Here is a 20,258-nt window from a genome sequence, read left to right as displayed (position 1 = left end):
TTGGTCGACGAGATCAGGGGCAACATCGGCGGCTTTGAGTCTCCCTTGATTTACCAGACTCGCCAACGCGTTCTCTAACAGTCTCGCCTCCGTGTCTGCCCCTATCTTCGGAGACAAGAGTCCCCTTTTTTCCCGCCTTGCAGCTTATCTCTGGCCACCCCGCAGTTTCTTTCGGGGTTTCCCCGCATTCTTTGTGGAGATATGACTCGGCCCAGTCCCGACAGGGATTGATGATGATTGGTGAGACCGGACGGCACTAGCGGCACCACTTGACCCGGCCGGGGGAGGCCGTGTCATGCCGATCCGGACGGGCGACCGAGTCCTAGTTGACTCGGCTTCGGCGTTCGTCTCAGGATATAAGCAGATATCCGGCGAAGTGATGGGGTTGTCAGTCAGGTTTCCCTTTCATCATTCTCTCTTCCTCGTCATTTGTTATCTTCAGTCGAGACCTCAACACCATGTCTTCTTCAGAGTATCTTCATCCCCTTGATCCGGCCACGGCCGAGGAAATCCAAATTGCCACAGACCTAGTCAAGAACTTATTCTATGGCATCCCTCTTCACTTCAAGGCTGCGGGTCTCGACGAGCCTCCCAAGCAGGAGATGGTCGCATACCTCAAGGCAGAGCATGCAGGAGAACCTCTACCAGAAATCCCTCGTCGCATCTTTGCGATCTGGTACATCAAGCGATCTCCTCGGCTGTTCGAGGGCGTGATCGATGTCACCAACAAGCGAGTCATTCAGCACGAAGAGCTTTCACGAGACTTTCACGGACCTGTCGACCGTGTCGAGCTCAACGAGGCGGCTCAGGTGGTGATGGCCAACGCCGACGTCCACAAGGAACTCGCACGGTTGAAGATTGACAAAGCGAACGTTGTTCTTGACCCATGGGACTATGGTGTTGATGGCATCGACACACAAGAACGTATGACACAGGTAATGATAGATCGCCGCCTCTACGTAGGACATTCTCTAACGCATTGCAGGTTTTCATGTACATGAAAAACCCGAAGAACAACGATGTGGACTCCTCACACTATTCCTTCCCTCTCGACTTTATGGTCATTGTGGATCTTTGCACCATGAAGGTGAAGAAGATCATCCGGCTGCCACTAGGTTCGGACGAGAGCACAACAGAAGGCATGGACGACATCACACATCGCGAGACAGACCCCGCCGAGCCCGAGTACGACCATCGTCTTCAGAAGAACCCTCCTCGGACATCTATGAAGCCATACAACGTTGTCCAGCCCGAGGGAGCCTCGTTCGCCGTGAAGGGTCACCTCATCGAATGGGAGAAGTGGCGTTTCCGTGTCGGCTTCAACTGGCGCGAAGGTTAGTTCATCAATGACCCTCATCAAGCTCTCGATCTGACAAGTCACAGGCTTGACCTTGCACGATCTACACTTTATGGACCGTAGCACTTTTTACCGTCTCTCCCTTTCCGAGATGTTCGTACCCTACGGAGACCCTCGAAGCCCCATCTATCGCAAGGGTGCCTTCGATCTTGGCAACGTTGGTGCCGGTGTAACTGCAAACAATCTTCAGCGTAAGCTTCTTCTGTCAACTCTCAATACGGATTGCTAACACTTGGTAGTTGGATGTGACTGCCTCGGTACTATCAAGTACATCAGCGGCTGTGTCGTTTCAGCCGACGGAAGCCCAGCTCCCCGCCCCAACGCCATTTGCATCCATGAAATCGACAACGGCATCCAATGGAAGCACACCAACCACCGAACCGGCAAGGCCACCGTCGTCCGCAAGAGACAGCTCGTTCTCCAGCAGATCATTACCGTTGCCAACTATGAGTACATCTTTGCCTGGATCTTGGATCAATCAGGCGAGATCTCCTTCGAAACCAGGGCTACCGGTATCCTGTCCACGCAGCCCATCGACAAGGACTCCAAGGTTCCTTGGGGAACCCGTGTTGCCGACGGTGTCATGGCTCCATACCACCAGCATCTATTCAACGTCCGCATCGATCCCGCTGTCGACGGCCACCAGAACACCTTCACATACACCGACTCGGTAGCCATGCCTTGGGATGAGAAGCTCAACCCACTAGGCACGGGCTACGTCAGCAAGGAGACTCCCGTCATCCGTGCCGGACCCGTAGAGGATAGCCTGAAGGACGGACGGGTCTTCAAGATTGTCAACGAGAACATCCAGAACCCCGTCTCGTTGACTCCTGTTGGCTACAAGCTCGTCCCCATCCGTTCGCAAATGCTTCTTGCCCAACCTGGCTCGTGGCACTGGCGTCGCTCTGAGTTCTGCGAGGCGCCGATCTGGGTGACCAAGTACAAGGACCGCCAGTTGTTCCCGGCGGGCGACTACACCAACCAAGGTCTCGGTGGAACTGGCATCAAGTCGTGGACCAAGACGAGAGATCACATTCCCAACGATGACATTGTTATCTGGCACACTTTCGGCTTCACACACAACCCCCGTGTTGAGGACTTCCCCATCATGCCTGCCGAAATTGCGCAGTTCCATCTCAAGCCTTACAACTTCTGCAACTACAACCCCACCAACGATGTGCCACCTTCCAATCAGGCTTTCAACAAGAGCACGCTGTTTGAAGATGCGGGGAAGGAGGGGCAGAAGGGTTCATGCTGTGGTGCAGATACCCCTGCCGGCTCGACATCGAGCAAAGGTGAAGGGGAAAGCCCGTTTGTGAAGGTGACCCTACCGGACAACACTAAGGCTTGAGGTATCATGGGTTTAGGTGAAAATGTCTAGACACTATTCGTTATTCTGCTGTAAATAGTCAAGATCTTGTAGGACGGTATCAGTTTTCTATCCCAAATACTTTGCATCAATGCTCAATCATGATACAAAGTGTCATGAATTAAGGACAGCGAAAACCTTCTCAGGCTGGATTGAAATGTTAAGCAACAGTGCTCATGTAGTGCTGGACGTGCAAGGCTGTTGTTGGTGCAGATCTCCGCTACTGGGCTTCGTCTTGGAGTGCACACTGGCGAATATTTAGACTCCATCCGCAGAATTAAGCGTGCTTCCACGAACGACAAGTGTTGCGACATTAGCCAATAAACATCCAATAAAACAACAAGCAGGCAGATGAAATGGAACAGCCAAGGTAAGGCTCCTTTGCTTCTATGTCTGTGTGTGATTGGCCGTCTCATAGTCTTGCATGCCCGCTCGTTTGGGCCTCAATCTCACCCGTATTTCCACTTCCGTTCGCATACCTGAAATCCACTTGTACAACAGACTATTCATCAGCGACTTACCCCACAGTAGGTCATTGTGCGTAATTCTCTGCACCGTCCAAGCCTACTTTTTGTTTATTGCAACATCTACATTCTTGGAGAGTATCATTCAAGCTTCACCCGTAGACAGACAGGCATCCGGCAACAACGCAGCCCAGTCAGGTGTTTAACTCGATCAGCATGAGCCGGTGGCATCGAGCATCTTGCTCAGCCCCGGTTATTGTCGTTGAACAGCAGATACCGACCTGCAAGTCATGCAACGCTTCTCCAGACTTGCACGAAATCGTTTCTGCCCAAGCCGCCGAGAGGATTTCCCCCTCGGCGATTCCTCCCGATGAACCTCCTGGACAGCTCAACTTATGGTGGCCGCCATGTGTCCCATACACACCACGTTCTCCCTCAGCACTCCTTCCCAAAGGCCCATCTAGCGATTCATACATTTGGCGGTCGCTGTATGTCCCGGTTGAATCTAAGTGTTCTTCTTCGTTCGTTTCGACTCTTTTCAGTGTAGCCTGTCGGATAATCCAAATGCTGGTACTCTTTTTCGGGCTCGCAGATGATGGTAACGAGTCGATCTCCACCATTTCGGCAGATGACGGGGCCGAGCTGATCTCTGCTGCGCCGGCGGATGACTCGCTGGGCGGCGCAGACGACTCACAGCACGATTTTCGTACTTCTGTCTATCCCTTGCAGCTACAACCTGACCAACTGCGCTTGCTACGCCTCTCGTCTGTGGAAAACGTTGACTCTCCTGTTCATGTCGACTTAGAAATTCACGACGACCAAAGACATCCCGAATACGAAACGGTCTCCTACACCTGGGGCGGAGAAAATGGCGACAGCACACCTTGTCGACCGATTTATGTTGGTAGACACTGGGACGTTCTTGTTCAAACCCAGAACTGCTGGGAGATGCTCCGATACCTCCGTCCACGGAGAGACATACGAACGGTCTGGGTGGATGCTATATGCATCAATCAGCATGATTTCTACGAAAGAGAGAACCAGGTAACAAAGATGGGGCTCATATACGAAAGAGCTGCCCGAACTTCTGTTTATTTGGGGCCTGATATAGTTGCGCCGACGTCCAGGCTTTCTCCATTTCCTCGGCGGCATTACCTTCAAGATTTGACAACCATGTCAGATCCGCCCCGTCTGCCTCGGTCGCATATACAGAGCTTTGAACACGTTACCTTAGACATATTGCTAAGTCGAGAGTATTTTCAGAGGCGTTGGGTTGTCCAAGAACTACTTCTCTCGAGAGACATCATATTCGGGATCGGCGATGTGGAATTCAACATCGCTCGCCGGGTGGGACATCCTCCCGGTCCGGAGCCGTGGCCCATCTCTTCTTTCCACAGCACCCGGGTGCCGTGGTTCAAATATATCACACAAGGAATTCCCACAGACGAGAAGCCCCCTCTAGTCGCAGCGGTCAGCCTTGCGTCACAGTCCAAATCTGCAGATCTTCGCGACATGCTTTTCGGGGCGTTGGGAATGGCGGAACATGAGGAACGGCTCACTTCTTCTTATTCGATCTCTTTTCAGCACCTTGCGATCGGGTACTATGCGTACTCTCTCATCGTACAGAAGGACATTCGAGTCCTTGTTCATGCCACAGGACTTCGAGCTTCCGCAGGAATGCCGTCTTGGGCTCCACCCGTCTACAAGGATGGAACCAAGGCACCCGCTATTTGCTGCTTAGGCATTGATAAAAGAGAGTCATTATTTGACTTGGACAATTTCGCTTCGGTTTACAGGAGACATCATTGTCTTGACGGATTAGGAGATGACGTCTATCTCCATGAAGGATTCGAGCGATGGAACGCAAAAGATCACAGCCAAACCTGCTGGAAAGTTTCACGTGGCGGAAATGCACTGTCATCGTCCGATCTGCACAACGATATCTTCGAGTTCACAAAAGAAATCAATTCTTGTGGTCTCAAGCGACATTGGCACTCTCAAATCAAGGTTGACTCACGCACAGGAGCACTGTTGAATCTGACGGCTCTTCATGTCCTTTGTTTTGGTCAGGCGGAGTTATCTTTGGCTGAGACGTGCCATGACGAAGGCATTTACACCTATGTCTTCAGAAACGAAACAGGTTTGATGTTTGTGTATTCCAAGGATGCATGCTTCGAGCAACCTGCTGATTCGTCCGAAACACATCTTTTTGCTTTATGCGACAGTTCAAGCAGCGATGTCCAACCCAGCCGTACATTCAACTCGAGGCTGTGCATTTTACGATCAGTTGTCGAGAAGGATGCCTTTCAGTTGGTTTCAGCGAATGTTTATGTGTGCTTCCATACTCAGAACTTCCCAACAAACGCAGATGGCACGTCGGATCACTCGTCATGGGACGAACTCTACATCAAGAACATGAGCGCCCCATACATGCGGCTTGTCCACGATAATGCGTCACGTACGGCAATCCCAATAATCCGGCGAGAGACTGTCAACCAAATACTCGGCGCGAGTCACTGGTCCGACTAGAATCGAGAACCAGAAAAACGCCGTCGTCATCGCATACTACCCGTGCAAGAACTGTGCGGAAATCTTGCTTCTATTATACGACAATTCAGAAGATCATGGGTTTTCAGAGGCGATTCCCCGCAGGAATGCCTACGATTTCTGAATTTCGATGGCCGACTCCACCCTCCCAACTGGATATGCTTGGCATTCCCGGGCATACAGAATCCAAGACATTATCTTCGTGTCCTACATGCCGCATTTCTTGTCAAGGGCGGTGCGAAGGATGCTGCAAGGTCATTCCTCGAATTATATTTCAATCTTGTTGGGAAGTTCAAGCCTCGAGTGTGTGAAGGTCTACCATCGTCGGTCAATAAAGGGATAAGAGCCACGGTCGGTTCTGAAACTTTAGTCGAATTGTCCTTTAAGCCCGACCAGCATCATATCGTTCGAGAAGTTGTCAATCTGATGAGAGGATCTCAGTAAGTAATTCTTAGGTGAATACATTAGCTATAGAATATGCTAACTCGTCTAAGTAGTCACGACGCACATTTCCAGACCTTGTGGGATATCACTGACGACAGAGTCGTTGACCACCATTACGCTCTGCAGGTGCTTGGCGCCAATGAAGTCGTCGCTCCCAAGTTTGTAGTAGTACACATTGACGACAGAAACGACCGACTTGACCGACGCCGTCAACGCCTCACGGTATCACGGCCCTGGTGCGAAAAAGCAAAGGCAAAAAGAGAGCCTGAAGTCTTTTTGGGAAAAGACATTACGCCTGGGCATGGAAGGCATACAATTTCGAGGCTCCGGAACATGGTGCTTCAGTCTGAGTATGAAAACGCGGATATTCGGATAGCATTTGACCTGAAAATGCTTATGTCATGGGCGCAACTGCATCCATGTACAATGGCGTTTAGAAGCCTGGTGCCTTATTGCCAAAACGGAGAGAACGAGTTGGCGTTGTTTCTCAAAAACCCTTTACATGAGGAAGCAAATGTGATGGTTCCATGGTGGCCACAAGTCGTGGACGACTGTTTTGGAGTCAACAAGTCTGCCTGTCACAGGAATATCGCTGTTGTTTAAGATTTAGGGTGGATTTCCAGCTCCTCAAATTGCTCTAGTGTGTTAGCAAATGTCCTCTGGTCTCGATTTCCAACGACTTGTTTGATTCCATAGAAAGTTGTTTTTGTTAGTTTTATATCGATATTTCGAATGAATAGTTTACTGTAAACTTTCTGCCTAACAGGCTCCTACGTGGTGCTACGATCTAGACTGGAGACCACAGCTCCCCTTAATACGTACCGTGGTCCCACCACATGGTAAACTTGGTTGGCTGAGTCTATTTACTATGGTTGTTTCTACTATCTGCAGGTGATTAAGCGAACAGGGGGGGTGGAAGGGTTCTGAGCACGCTTGTCAGATTCCCGACATCTGCTAGTCAAGCAATCTAACTTTCTCGGATCTATAACCATCTCTTCGACAAGATTTTAGGGACATGACAGAGGAGTCAGGTAAGAGTTTGTTTTTAAATGAAAGCCCAGAGCCTTGGGTCACCTTGGACAGGAACGTCGGTAAAGCCCCCGACGGATATTGCAATATCAGCCGGACCATCATCCTCCGTCGATCCACCCAGAACGGCCACCATAGGATCCTTTTCGCCATCTAGGTCAATCTAATTTGTCAAGACGTAGCAGCGAACCAACAAGCATAAATCAGTTAGCCAAACATAAAACAGACCGCAGGATCACGGTCGACCTGTTGCCGCCGTGGCGGTCTTGGCCGTCTGGTCATCTGGTCCAGACATCCAACCCGTGCCGCCATCGACGGCTCCAGATTCCGGTACAGAGGCGAACAAGCGAGAGATCCCAAGACCATGGGAGTCCTCACATCTGTTCATCTATATAAACTCAACTCCATCAAACCAGCATGATGATCGTCCCACATCCCCAACTCCCCATCCTACACTCTCTTTCCGAAACGCTCCTTCATCCACTCTCACAATGAAGTTCCTCCTCCCCCTCCTCTCCGCCACTGCGGCCTTCGCCCACACAATCTTCTCCTCCCTCGAGGCCGGCGGCGTCAACAGCGGCGTCGGCGTCGGCGTCCGAGTCCCCTCCTACAACGGCCCCATCGAGGACGTCACCTCCTCCTCCATGGCCTGCAACGGCCCGCCCAACCCAACCACGCCCACCTCCAAGGTCATCACCGTCACCGCCGGCCAGTCCGTCACCGCCGTCTGGCGCTACATGCTCAACAGCGGCGGCTCCGCGCCCGCCGACATCATGGACTCCTCGCACAAGGGCCCCACCATCGCGTACCTCAAGAAGGTCTCCGACGCGACTACCGACACCGGCGTCGGCGGCGGCTGGTTCAAGATCCAGGAGGACGGCTTCAGCAACGGCGTCTGGGGCACCGAGAAGGTCATCAACGGCCAGGGCAAGCACACCATCAAGATCCCCGCGTGCATCGCCCCCGGGCAGTACCTGCTCCGCGCGGAGATGATTGCGCTGCACGGCGCGGGGAGCTACCCCGGCGCCCAGTTCTACATGGAGTGCGCGCAGATTAATGTCGTGGGCGGCACGGGGGCCAAGACGCCGGCCAACACGGTCAGCTTCCCTGGCGCGTACAAGGGCACCGACCCCGGTGTGACCATCAACATCTGTAAGTTGTCCGCGTTGAGGATCTGTAGGTTGGTTGTGATGCTAACTTTGTTGTTTGCAGACTACCCCGCCGTTACGTCGTACACCATCCCGGGACCCCAGCTCTTCACCTGCTAGATGGCTCAGGCTTGGGAGACGAGATAGGAGAGGAGATGTCGTTGTTGAGAACTCATTCGCTCGCTTACATCAACTTCTTAAATAAAGCCGTGTGACCCAGCAGGAATGAAGGCCTGATGGGAACTACTGGGCTGTAACTTCTTGTATATAGTTACCAGATCTGTCAATACACTTACTTGAATGCTCAAATGCTATCCTAAGTAATAACCGAGCAAACAACTGCGAAGACCCAGATTGGCCTTACGGAAGTTAGAATCGTATATATCGTTCATTCTTGTCGATCTCGGCGTCATAGTCATTTTCATTATTTGCTTTCATCCTCATATCTTCTGGTCCTTCGGTGTGAGGAAGCATAGGACCATCTGCGTAGACTTAGACTTACATGAGGAAAGAAAATTAAGAAAGGCAAACAGAAGGGGAAAAAAAAGGAAAAGGGGGCAAGTGACGAAGTGCATGTTCCGATCAGTAGGGTCAGGAAAAGACAAAAAGATTTTGACCAGCATGGGGGTCGAACCCACAATCTCCTGATTCCACGGTGTATCGTAGTCAGACGCCTTGCCATTGGGCCAACCGGCCAGACAATTCAGAACGCCTGAGGCGCCCGTCTGTGGGAAAACGCTGCGCAGAGGCAGCTCATATTGCGCGGGCATCGGGAGCGCAATGCCGCAGTTTTGTGCGCATGAACGCTCGGTCAGTTGCGCAGTTTAGCCAATCGCGCAAACCCAATTGCAAGCTTGGTGGGGGCGGGGAATTTGGGATGAAAAAATTTGTGCCCCGGCATGGCGCGAAGGCTAAATGCCGCAGCCCCTCCCGATGTCGGCGGGGTTTGGGGTCGACTAGGTATGGAGGAAGACGGCCCCGCTTAGGTGACTGATGGTGATGGAAGATGGGCGGAGTTCTGATGACATGTCGCTTGGATCATTGCATCCATTGGTATTGAAGGATGAGTCAACTGGATTATGTCTGGTGCTTATTGCTTCCCTTGATTAACGAAGAGAAACACGGCTGCGAAAGCAAGCACATGATGTGGACACAAGATTGACAATGTACGCGGTCTATTTTCCGGTTTATCTATGGACAAAGCCACTCAAAGCTCCCATCACATTTTCATCTCGTCTATCTCGACAAAGTCCATATCAGGGGCAAACAAGACAACCCCTTAAACGCGGGAGATGAGGTCCTCTCTCTTGGGACCGGTGCCAATCCAGACACACTTGACACCAACAAACTCCTCGATGAACTCAATGTACGCGCGCGCCTGCTTGGGCAGGTCGAAGTACGTCTTGGCGCCGGTGGTGGGCGTGTTCCAGCCCTCGAGCTCCTTGTAGACGACCTCGGCCTTCTCGAGCGTCTTGAGGTCGGCGGGGAAGGAGGGCAGCTCCTCGCCCGTCTCCTTGTCCTTGTAGGCGACGGCGACCTTGATGGTGGGGAAGGTGTCGAGGATGTCGAGCTTGGTGAGGTTGAGGGCGGTGTAGTGGTTGAGGTTGGCCGAGTACTTGACGACGACGAGGTCGAGCCAGCCGCAACGGCGGGAGCGGCCCGTGGAGACACCGATCTCGTGGCCGATCTTGCCGAGCTTCTCGCCGACCTCGTTGAGCTGTTCTGTGGGGAAGGCACCGCCGCCGACGCGGGTGGTGTAGGCCTTGACGACACCGACGATGTGGTTGATCTTGCGGGGGTTGAGGCCGAGCTGTGGATTATGTCAGAACAGTGTAGAAGGGGGTAGTGATGGATTGACTTACACCTGTGAAGACACCGCCGAGGCCAGTGTTTGATGATGTGACGAAGGGGTAGGTTCCGAAGTCTAACCTGGTTAGTTGTGAAAGCCATCGCTGTTGGAATGCTACCTACTCAGGTCAAGCATGACAGCCTGGGCACCCTCGACGAGGATCTTGGTGTTCTTGGCCTGCGCGTCGGCCATGATAGGGACGGCGTCAACGACAAACGTCTAAACCTAGTCAGCGCATGTTTGATCCTGGGCAAGAAAATGCGCCATACCCTCAGGTCCTCTCTGTACTGCTTGAAGCGCTTGATCTCGTCCTCGATGTCGTAGACCAAGAGGTCGCCGAAGCGCTTCTTGAAGCCGGTGGCAAGCTGGCGCAACTTGCGCTCAAAGACCTCCTCGTCGAACATCTCGCTGATGGTGATGCCGTTGCGGGCGGCCATGGTGCTGTAGGTTGGGCCAATACCGCGCTTGGTGGTGCCAATGCTGTTGCCGCCGAGCTCCTGCTCCTCGAGGCCGTCGACCTGGATGTGGCAGTCGGTGATGATGTGGCATCGGTCGGAGACGAGGAGGCGGTCGCGGATGTTCTTGAGGCCCTTGGCCTCGAGGTCGGCCATCTCCTTGAAGAAGGTGGGGACATGGACAACGGCGCCGGAGCCGATGAGGCAAATGGCCTGGGGGTGGAGGAGGCCGGAAGGAAGAAGATCTGAAGGGACCAGATGTCAGCCAAGGCATGTCATCGCAGAGGCACAGGCGAAAGACTCACGGAAGTCGTAGCTTACACCGTTGGCGATGACGGTGTGGCCGGCTGGGGGAGGCTGCTGTTAGAATGGTGTTCGGTTGATGGCATCAGGAGCTGGAGTAACTCCTACCATTGTGTCCGCCCTAGGGCCATCAGCATGCCATTGATTATCCATAGAGTACCGCAGTCCCAACCTGAGCTCTGGCGCAAATCTGCGCGTCCTGTCCAAGGCTATGTGGAGGGTTAGAGGGCGAGGTTGTGACGGAGGGACCAAGGGCGCAGCTTACACATCAACCAGCTTTCCCTTGCCCTCGTCGCTGCGGGTGAGAGGATGTGTTAGTTCCAGAGTATGTAGAGCAATTGGCGCAGCAGGGTATCATGAACGGCGATGTCTCCTGGTCATCGCGTACACCAATGGGGCCGGTGCGTGTACGCGTATTCCAGGGTGTATTCGGCGCGCTCGCCCTGCTGGCTGGGGCCATTGATGGCGAGGTAAAGCATTGGCATGGTGGAGCAAGGCAGAGAGAGTGTGTAAAGCAAATGTGCGCGTCTGTGGTGACAGTGACGATGACATGACAGGACAAGAGGAAGGGCGGCGGAGTGTGACAGCTTACCCCCACTGGGCGCCGAGAACGATGTCAATCGTAGCCATGGCGTCGGGTAGTAGAGAAGAGACTGGAAGTGAATCCAATGTGTATAGCGAGCAACAAATACGGTCGATTGGCCAAAGTATGGGTTGCTGCGATCGCAACGTCGGTCTGCGATAATCCCAAAAAAACAATCAGAAGGGAGAAGACGCGGGGTTAAAAAATTCCCATGGAGGGGCAGGTTTTGCTCCGGCGGGGCTCCAACTTTGCGCTCCACTAAGAGTCATCACACTTAGTGAACCCAAGGTACACCTGCACCAGTTGGCAGCGACACCCGTGTGGGTGACTCTTTCCAATGGAATCCTTCAACGCGCCGCCGTTGCGCAATCGGAAGAAAAGTGTACGTACCGCGGTAATTACGTACCGATAGCCGACCACCACGCGGGACGGAACCGCCCGGAGTGGATGAATCAGGCAGGACCGGAATACAGTCACGTGCAATGGCTGAGTGAGCCACTTCTGCTGAGCCACATTTCATACAGCCACATCACCAACAGCCACAGCTTGAGCCACGGCCGCCATCCTGTTTGCCTGTGTCTACGCAAAGCTCCCTCTCTTAGACCCTTCAACATTAGGTTCAATGCACAGAGGGATGTGGGGCTCTCTCGCATGCTTTTCGAATACTATCGCGATCAGGTCATCCGTTGGGAACGTTCTCTGCTACCCGTGTCTTGTCATTGTCAGTCACACCAAGGGCAGACTGTGTTGGGTTGCTTCCATCACAGAGCGCCCATTCCATGTCTCAATTCCCAGTACTAAAACGACACTCTCCCCCCCTCGAATGCTAAGATGATCTTAACTGTGTTAATCTTTTGGGTCCTGTGTTCCTGTAGACTCGTTTGCCCGTCATGATGCCGAGCACCGAGTTGGAGATCCACCAACTGAACCCATCATCCATGTCCGCTGCCGAGCAGGCCGAGAACAACGCAGTTTCTCTCACTTTTCCTCACTCTTCGTCATTCTTTCACAACCGTGTTATCAGTTGATGAAAATGTTGCTCCTATGAGGCCTTGGAATTGTTTCTCCCAGCTGCTTTGCACAATTTTCTCCCAGCAGGGGGACTCATGGCAACTTTAAATAACTCAATCTAGACCTTCTACAGGCATGCACAAATGGGCCAACTTGCATCTAACGCGCACCAACGGCCACCTTCACGTGGCTTCGCCCGACAGATACCACCAAGCCTCGGAAGCTTTGCAATTGGCCGAACGAGTGAGCGCAGCATCCCAATAAGCTCAATCTCACTCGGTTCTCCTACCGAACATGGCAACAAGGAATCCCCAGACCCATCCACCCATCTCAAGGCCTAGCAGCTGAAAATTTGCCGCCAAAGAACCAATCAACCCCCCTTGCCCGGACGCCATCCAATCTTATCAGATGGATCAGATAAACCTGCTCCAACCTCACCATCCCCCTCAGGCCATTATCAATCTAATCACCTTTCCCCAACCAATCATACCCCTCACGCCACTCCACAGCATGCTCAAAAAGACCCTGGAGCCATGCAGCAGAAGCCAGAGATCTCTAACCGAGCATCCAGATCCGGCAAGGCGCTCAGCTGCGACCCCTGCCCGAACGGCCTGTTGGTGCGCCGCCGGACCACCCTACACCAGCTTATTGCCCTTTTGCTTCACTCCAGCCGTTGGTGATGGCCTTGGACAGCTGCCAAGAAAGGACTGGTCTGCTTCGCTTCTGTGAACAAGAGCGCCACAATGCAGGTGCTTGACTCTGTTCAGTCTCCCAGGCCACCCGCCAACTAGTAAAGCCTGACGTTTCTCGGGCACGTCGGATCGTAAAGAGCGCATATGGAGTGCATGTACATAATAGACAACGGTATCCGCGAGCAGCTGCAGTGAGTCCCTTTCTGCTCCGGCTCCTTCTCCCGCTTTCGTTACTTCAGATACGGTTTGTCAACATCGTGTAAACTTGTCAGCGTTCACCTCAACTCCTCCTCAACCACACCCTCCACCATGAAGTCTTCTTACGTCCTCCTCGGCACCCTCGGCCTCGCCGCCGCCCAGCAAAAGTTCACCGACGTGATCCCAGAGTGCTCTGTCAAGTGCCTCACCCAGGCCGTCAAGGACGGAACCAAGTGCAGCAGCATCGACGACTCCCAGTGCATCTGCGAGGCCACCAACTACCGCAACATCTACACCGTCGGCGTCTCCTGTGTGCTTGCTGCCTGCGGCGGTGACGTCGCAACCGGTACGTTCGTCCCTTGGCCCGCTTCCTGGAATACTCTATGAAGCCTACATCTGCGATAACATGCTGGTGTGGAAACTAACTTACACTCACACACAACAGGTGAACTCCTCCCCGCAGCCGCCGAGTTCTGCCGCGAAGTCACCGGCGGAGCTTCCGCGCCACCCGTATCCTCCGCGTCCGCCGCCGTATCCTCCGCCGTCTCTTCAGCGATCGCCTCCGCAACCAGTGCGGCTTCCAACGCTACGGCTGGAGTCACCGGCACCAGTACCCCTACATCTGGTGCAACTGCTACTGGTAGTGGCGCTGCTGCATCAAGCACCACTCAGGCTGGTGCAGCTGCTGGTGTTGGCTCAATGGGCGCTTTTGGTATGCTCGCATTGGGCGCCCTTGCTGTATTCTAGGTAGCATCTAGTCAAGAAAGAAGAGCATCGACTCTACTGAGATAGTTTAGCAATGTCAAGGGACAGGCGAGACAACGCAAGCATTCTGTAAAATGATACGTGGTACATTTGTTCCTTTCTATAAAGCATTACATGTCTATGATTACTCCATCTCTTCGCTCTCAGAAGCTATATCTATGGCCTCTTGATGATCGGAACAGCAGTATTGGCTTCCGTATCCCTGTCCTCGGGCGCGTTCACCCAGCTCTCAACCCGCTTTGACACCGCACCGCTCTTCTCCTCCACATGACGGAAGTACAAATCAGCGCATACCCAGGTCAAGGTGAATATGATGCTCGCCGTCGCCGTCCATGAGAAGAGAAGTGTCCAAGGGTACTGTAAAGCTTCAGGTATTATCAGATGGACAGGATCCTGCGGCCTCAGCAGTCTCCAAAAGAAGTCCCTCAGGGGACCCTTCAGGATAATGGGCGGCAACTGATGCATGAGGTACCACGAGAACGAGATCTTGCCCAGATACTGCAACACTGGGGCTTCGAGCCGCCTCGCCACGGATGGGGAGGTTGCGATGACCGAGATGACCATCAAGCCGCCCAAAGACTGATAGCAGGACCTGACAACAGAGAATGTGTTGCGACCGGACTCTGCCCAGCGTCTCGATCGGATAGATGCCAGCCACTGGTAGCCGACGTGAGCCACCCCGGTCCCTTCGTCGCCCTCGAAGCACATGAGATACAGACCTCCAAGCAGAAGAATAGTCTTCGCCAGGCCAACAAGCCTGGCTCTGCTTGCCGTAGCCCTTCGCGGGAACAAGACTGGCGACCCAATGACGGACCACTCATGCCTCGCCTGTATGAGCGCACCAATCTCCGCCAGCCACGCGCCGCCAAGAAAGCAGAACAGATCCCAGTACCCATGATAGATGAAATACCCCGCAAGCCCAATCATACCCACAAGCTTATGCTGCGTCTTCCACAACGAGCACCCAAGCAGCGTCAGGTACAACACACACGACCCGCGAAACGTCACCGGGATCGTCCACAGCTGATTGTTGAACCCCTCATGCCACGCCAGATTCATCGGCTCCGCGATATCAACCAAGTAATCCACCAGCAGCCTCGCATGCTGCATCGGCGCCGTCCACGGCTTCAGACCGCGCGTCACATGCTCCGCAAACGGCCGCGTCGTGACGCCGACAAAGTACGCCGCGTTCGCCAGCACGGTGATGGGGATGATGGGCAGGTACAGCCGCAGCCAGCGCCGCACGAGGGTCAGCTGGAAGTACCGCGAGAAGGCGCCGTCGCCGCCGCTGCTGCGCGCGAGCACGCTGTGCGCCATGGCGTAGCCGCCGATGATGAAGAAGAGCGGTACCATGGAGTGCACCGCGAACGGGAGGCGCAGGATCGGGAGCTGGAAGAGCCAGCGGTTCTCGGAGGAGGGTGAGGCCCAGAAGGAGTTGTAGGGCGCGGTGAATTCGCCCATGATGTAGTGGTTGTAGGAGACCGAGACGGCGGCGATGGCGCGAACGCCGTCGAGCCAGCGTATCCTCTCCATGGCTGGTAGATGGATTGTGTGAAGAGGATGTCTAGTTTTGTGATGTGAGTATTTGTTCAATGCTGTCAAATCGAGATACTAGCAGAAAAAGGTTGGATGAAAATGGGTTCAAAAGGGCATGGCCCCCAAAACGAGAGCAATATGCGGAAACCGGACCGCCTGGTGCTTGGATGATCGGAGAGATGATCACGTCAAAATGCTCCGCCGAACGAAGTCGGCTTTAGCCATATAAATCAGATCGGCATTCAACAACCGTAAACGGGCGTAAATTCGCCGAAGACGTTTCGTCAACCAGCGCAAGACACGGTCGGCGGCGAGTTTCACAATGGGCAGCAAGCTTGACTCGCCTCCCTGTCCAGCAACACAACACGTCTTGTCACAACAGTAAACTTTATTCTGGCGTCGCAGCCAAGCTGTGACAGGAACATGACTGACTCCTGTAACTACTCCCACCGGAAACTCCACTCCAGCATTCGAGCATTGGCATTCCTGGTGGCCTGGGGACAATATGCGATTTCGAGTGCGATGGGGAGATGCAGCCCGAGGAAGATGGCCATCCAGCGGGAACAGCACCAAAAAAGCAGAGTCCACTTGTCTCACCGCACGATGCGACGATCTCGTAACGGTTCCTGCATAACGCGTCGTCTCATCATGTTACTCCTTCCGAGTTCTGGATGAACGTTAAAGAAGCTGGCATTGTATTAAGAGCAGCACGTCAACCCAAGCTTCTGGGAATCTGTGAGAGTTTGATTGTGTTCGTCCCGTCTTTCGTTGACTTTCGCCCGATCTCTGTCCATCCCATCTCCTTCGCACCACACTCTATTAAGCCACCATCACCATGTCTGAGAAGGGCTCAGAGTACAGCTCTGAGAATGAGAGCACATTAGTCACACCGATAGAGACGACAAAACCAGTATGGCCACTGGTAACGCCGCGGACCAGGAAAGAGTTGTATCACACCATCATCAAGTACAACTACTGCGTCTTTCCCATTAGTCTGGGACTCACATTCTGCCGTAAGTACTCCAGATTCATCATTCGTATCACTCAAAGGGAAGATGTTCTGACTCGCCGGTATGTAGTCCTCTGGAAGCTTGCCTACGTAACAAATCGTTACCAAAATGCCGTCGCCGTCGACAATCAATGGAACTGGGCGACCATCCTCCAGACATCACTGCTGTTCTTCGGTCTTCTGGCCCAAATGCCACCGTACGTGTCCGTATGGAGCCTGTGCATGCCCATGCGACCAGGCTCGCACGCCCAAGGGCCGGCGAAGCGTGACTTCAGGAGCTTGAGAGTGTGCCTTGTGACGAAAGGCACAAACTTTGATGTAAGTGCACATCTCAATACCTCACCGTCATTTCATGAATCACTCTAACTGGTCGAAGACCGTCATCAGAGCCACCAGGGCCTGGGCACCGATGCAGAACATTCCGGGCGTGCGTTTCCACGTTCTGCTGGACGACGAGACGAAGGAAGTAGAGTTCCGCCAAGCACTTCCCTCCTTCGTCCAGATTGTCGTGGTACCGTCAGCCTTCACCCCAAGCAAGGCCAAGTACAAGGCTCGCGCGCTGGAGTACTACCGCAGAAACCAGCAGCTCGGAAGCGGCGACTGGGTCCTGCATCTCGACGAAGAGTCCATGATTGACGAGGCAGTGATGGAGGCGTGCATCAACTCCATCACGAAGAGCGACATTGACATGTTCATGGTACGTGCAATCCTGAGTTGTAGATCTCGGTGGAAAAGGTTGTTGACGAACGCGTTGAACAGGGAACGCTGCACTACAACGACGTCAACCACTGGAAGAACGGCTTCCTGTCAACAGCCGAGACGCTCCGCTCGCAAGAGGACTTTGGAAAGTTCTCCTTCTCGGTTAGGATGCGCAACAAGCCCATGCTTGGGTGGATGCACGGCTCTTGGATCCTGATCAACGGCGCTGTCGAGAACGCCACGACTTGGGACACCGACTGTCAAGCTGAAGACTTCTGGTTTGCCTACAACGTATGTTTATCTCCCCTACCCTCAAGGAGGATGCGAGACGAGGAAGACTAACTTGAGCTCTATTAAAGTCTTCCGCAAAGGGATACAAGTTCGGATGGATTTGGGACCCCGTCCACGAACAGCCCAATGAGACGTTCCAAGACTTTTGGAAGCAGCGCAGGAGATGGTACACAGGCATCCTCTCCATTCCCAGCATCATTGTTCAATTTTCGCTGGTTGTCAGCGTCATCGGTGAATTGGTCTACTGGATTGGGTATGTTTAGCTCCTTCCCTTGCAGTGCAATGTTACATCAAGTGCATTACTAACGTTGGTCACCACAGACCCATCTACACACAGCTCGGCGGGTCTTTTATCATTCCCAAGTGGCTTTTTATCTGGGGCCTCTGGCATTTCACCGTCGACACCCACAGTCTACTGGTCGCATCATTCATGTCAGATCTCACGGCACCGGAGGGCGTGACGTGGCTTCAGACGGTGCAACATGCCATCCAGACGGTGTTGCTTGCGCCGATAGTCCGTCTCGTACAGGTCTCGGCCTTGGTGACGTGTATCTTCAATCCGGCCAAGGGGTTTGCGATTGTATCAAAGAAATAGAAGAGAGCAGTCATCGTAATAGACATTAGAACATAGAGCGGGATGGGGGTATCGCTGGGCGAGCTTGTCCTCATTAATAGAACCACTAATTTAGACACTCAAAGAACCATGCAGTACGCCTGTTCACTTACACGCACTGAGGTGCCTAGTACTTATATGGGAAGCCCAGCCAGAGCCCAATGGGCCGCTGTAGCCACGTCCCATAATGCCCAGAGATAAGAGTGTCTACTATGATGCAACGAGGGCCACACTTTTGGGCATATCATGGGCCGAGCCGTTCTCTGCCGGTCCGATCGGTATGCTTCCGGAGGTCCCGCAGGGTGGCGCTCGGGTGGCGTCCCAGCACACGCGCCGTTGGCTGAATCATAGAAAGCTTGATTTAACGATTCTCTTGTATTAACGAGCAGGTATCTTAGTTGAAGGTAGCAATGATCTTGTCCGCCATCTCAGGCAGCGTCTTGGCAACGACGTCCATCTTTCCGAAAATATCAGGCAGCTCCTCTCCCTCCAAAGCCTCACAGTAGGCAGCGTTGAAACTGGGTAACAAGTTAGAATATGTTGAAACATTCAGCGTGGAGACGTAGTACTTACCCAACAGTCTTCGCTGTTGACGCATCCCAAAGATGCGCAGCCGCAAACCAAGGCTTGCCGTTCTCAGACAGCTTCTTCAGAATCGGCGCATACGCCTCGGGCGTAGGCTTCGCCAGCCCCGACGAGTCGCACGACAGCAGATTCTCCACCGGCATGTCCACGCCTCCCCTCGAGAAGTAGCCGCCCACACGCGCAATGTCGCCCGCCGTGAAGCACCAGACAGTGAAGCCGGCGTCGCGCAGCTTCTGGACGCACTCGGCGGCGCCCTCGCGCAGGCGCAGCTTCTTCCACTCGTCAATCAGGTAGTTGACGTCGTCGTCGGTGCAGAATTCGCGCGGCTTCTCGATGCCGGCGTAGTGCAGACAGCGGTAGAAGAGCGACTGGAAGACCTTGAAGAAGACGACGTAGCGGCCGGACATGGAAAGGTAGGTGTACTCGCGCTCGGCGACCTCGAGCCAGCAGCAGCCGAGGAGCTTCGGCTGGATGCCCCGGGCCTTGAGGCGCTCGCCCAGGCGCTCGTCGATGGCCTCAAACAGGTGCTCGTACGAGACGAGGGTGCCGACGACGTCGAACACGACGTTCTTTGATGCGGCCATCGTGATCTGTGTGTGTGTTGTGTTTGTGTTGTGTGTGCGAAAAGTGGAGGCCGGTGAGTGAGGGGGTTTTGCGGGGTTGTGAACAAGACACGATTCAGAGCCTAATTAAGACACGGGTCCTGATGAAGTAATGGAAATGCTGAGTTGCCTGGTTAGAACTGAATCTGACGATGTGGCTTATTCTGAGTAATCTTCATACACGGCGTCAGACACGAAGCAGGTTAAATAACAGAGGCCACGATGCTTATCGCAGGCGAGGGCCGGCGGCCGATGCATATCGCCAAACACGCGTCCGTGATCTCCAATCTTTCCCCGCATTCTGGAACACCCCCCGAGCGGTTTCGGGGTTGGACATCCCCGGACCGGAAGGGAACGTTTTCCGGGCACTGGGCCCCTTGCTGCGCTGCGCACCCGGATGAGCCAAAAGACATTCCGGTCGGTCGGTTTAATCCAAGGGGCTATGCTAGATAGCCGGGCCGGTGTCTTCAGAAGCGTGGTTTGTAAGATGAGATGCTCGTGATGTCGATCTTATCTTGCGCACCGATGGGACGGTGCCGCGACTCCTATCGGCCCATCGGGCGCACCCTGCACACTGGCGGCTCCACAGATAATGAGCCAACAGGCGAGGATACCCTCATGTTCGGTGAACTTTAACCAAGTCGGCCGAGACGCGTTTACGTGAGTGTTGGCTTAAAAAGTGACGCCTGTCCGAGATTTGGAGCGCCGC

The 20,258-nt window shown here is 53.8% G+C and overlaps 7 protein-coding genes and 1 non-coding gene across 8 annotated transcripts; 4 read left to right on the top strand and 4 right to left on the bottom strand.

Annotated features, from left to right (window-relative positions):
• Positions 1 to 458: 458 nt before the first annotated feature.
• Positions 459 to 2,708, top strand: COL26b_008130 (uncharacterized protein; the record flags this gene model as incomplete). The annotated part of the gene is made up of 4 exons (XM_053180897.1): positions 459 to 935; positions 986 to 1,334; positions 1,384 to 1,548; positions 1,597 to 2,708. 4 exons carry the CDS (start codon positions 459 to 461, stop codon positions 2,706 to 2,708), a joined length of 2,103 nt encoding a protein of 700 aa, XP_053035159.1.
• A 4,993-nt stretch (positions 2,709 to 7,701) lies between these two features.
• Positions 7,702 to 8,478, top strand: COL26b_008129 (uncharacterized protein; the record flags this gene model as incomplete). Its single annotated transcript, XM_053180896.1, has 2 exons — positions 7,702 to 8,362; positions 8,423 to 8,478. The coding sequence occupies 2 exons, from the start codon at positions 7,702 to 7,704 to the stop codon at positions 8,476 to 8,478; spliced, it is 717 nt and encodes a 238-aa protein (XP_053035158.1).
• Positions 8,479 to 8,971: 493 nt separating this feature from the next.
• Positions 8,972 to 9,054, bottom strand: COL26b_008128. Its single transcript has one exon. It is a non-coding gene; the product is annotated as a tRNA-Arg (tRNA).
• A 583-nt stretch (positions 9,055 to 9,637) lies between these two features.
• On the bottom strand, positions 9,638 to 11,450 carry COL26b_008127 (uncharacterized protein; the record flags this gene model as incomplete). The annotated part of the gene is made up of 6 exons (XM_053180895.1): positions 9,638 to 10,168; positions 10,221 to 10,282; positions 10,330 to 10,426; positions 10,477 to 10,907; positions 10,968 to 11,009; positions 11,354 to 11,450. The coding sequence occupies 6 exons, from the start codon at positions 11,448 to 11,450 to the stop codon at positions 9,638 to 9,640; spliced, it is 1,260 nt and encodes a 419-aa protein (XP_053035157.1).
• Positions 11,451 to 13,560: 2,110 nt separating this feature from the next.
• COL26b_008126 (uncharacterized protein) lies at positions 13,561 to 14,196 on the top strand (the record flags this gene model as incomplete). The annotated part of the gene is made up of 2 exons (XM_053180894.1): positions 13,561 to 13,795; positions 13,895 to 14,196. 2 exons carry the CDS (start codon positions 13,561 to 13,563, stop codon positions 14,194 to 14,196), a joined length of 537 nt encoding a protein of 178 aa, XP_053035156.1.
• A 174-nt stretch (positions 14,197 to 14,370) lies between these two features.
• COL26b_008125 (uncharacterized protein) lies at positions 14,371 to 15,747 on the bottom strand (the record flags this gene model as incomplete). Its single annotated transcript, XM_053180893.1, has 1 exon — positions 14,371 to 15,747. One exon carries the CDS (start codon positions 15,745 to 15,747, stop codon positions 14,371 to 14,373), a length of 1,377 nt encoding a protein of 458 aa, XP_053035155.1.
• Positions 15,748 to 16,585: 838 nt separating this feature from the next.
• Positions 16,586 to 18,344, top strand: COL26b_008124 (uncharacterized protein; the record flags this gene model as incomplete). The annotated part of the gene is made up of 5 exons (XM_053180892.1): positions 16,586 to 17,077; positions 17,136 to 17,456; positions 17,480 to 17,749; positions 17,818 to 18,002; positions 18,071 to 18,344. 5 exons carry the CDS (start codon positions 16,586 to 16,588, stop codon positions 18,342 to 18,344), a joined length of 1,542 nt encoding a protein of 513 aa, XP_053035154.1.
• Positions 18,345 to 18,756: 412 nt separating this feature from the next.
• Positions 18,757 to 19,531, bottom strand: COL26b_008123 (uncharacterized protein; the record flags this gene model as incomplete). Its single annotated transcript, XM_053180891.1, has 2 exons — positions 18,757 to 18,880; positions 18,936 to 19,531. 2 exons carry the CDS (start codon positions 19,529 to 19,531, stop codon positions 18,757 to 18,759), a joined length of 720 nt encoding a protein of 239 aa, XP_053035153.1.
• Positions 19,532 to 20,258: the final 727 nt, after the last annotated feature.

This window comes from Colletotrichum chrysophilum (assembly GCF_026319265.1).
Source record: "Colletotrichum chrysophilum strain AFK26 chromosome Unknown scaffold_69, whole genome shotgun sequence".
Lineage (NCBI taxonomy): Eukaryota > Fungi > Ascomycota > Sordariomycetes > Glomerellales > Glomerellaceae > Colletotrichum > Colletotrichum chrysophilum.
The sequence above is the reverse complement of the archived record's forward strand: the minus strand, read 5'-3'. Positions and strand labels throughout refer to the sequence as shown.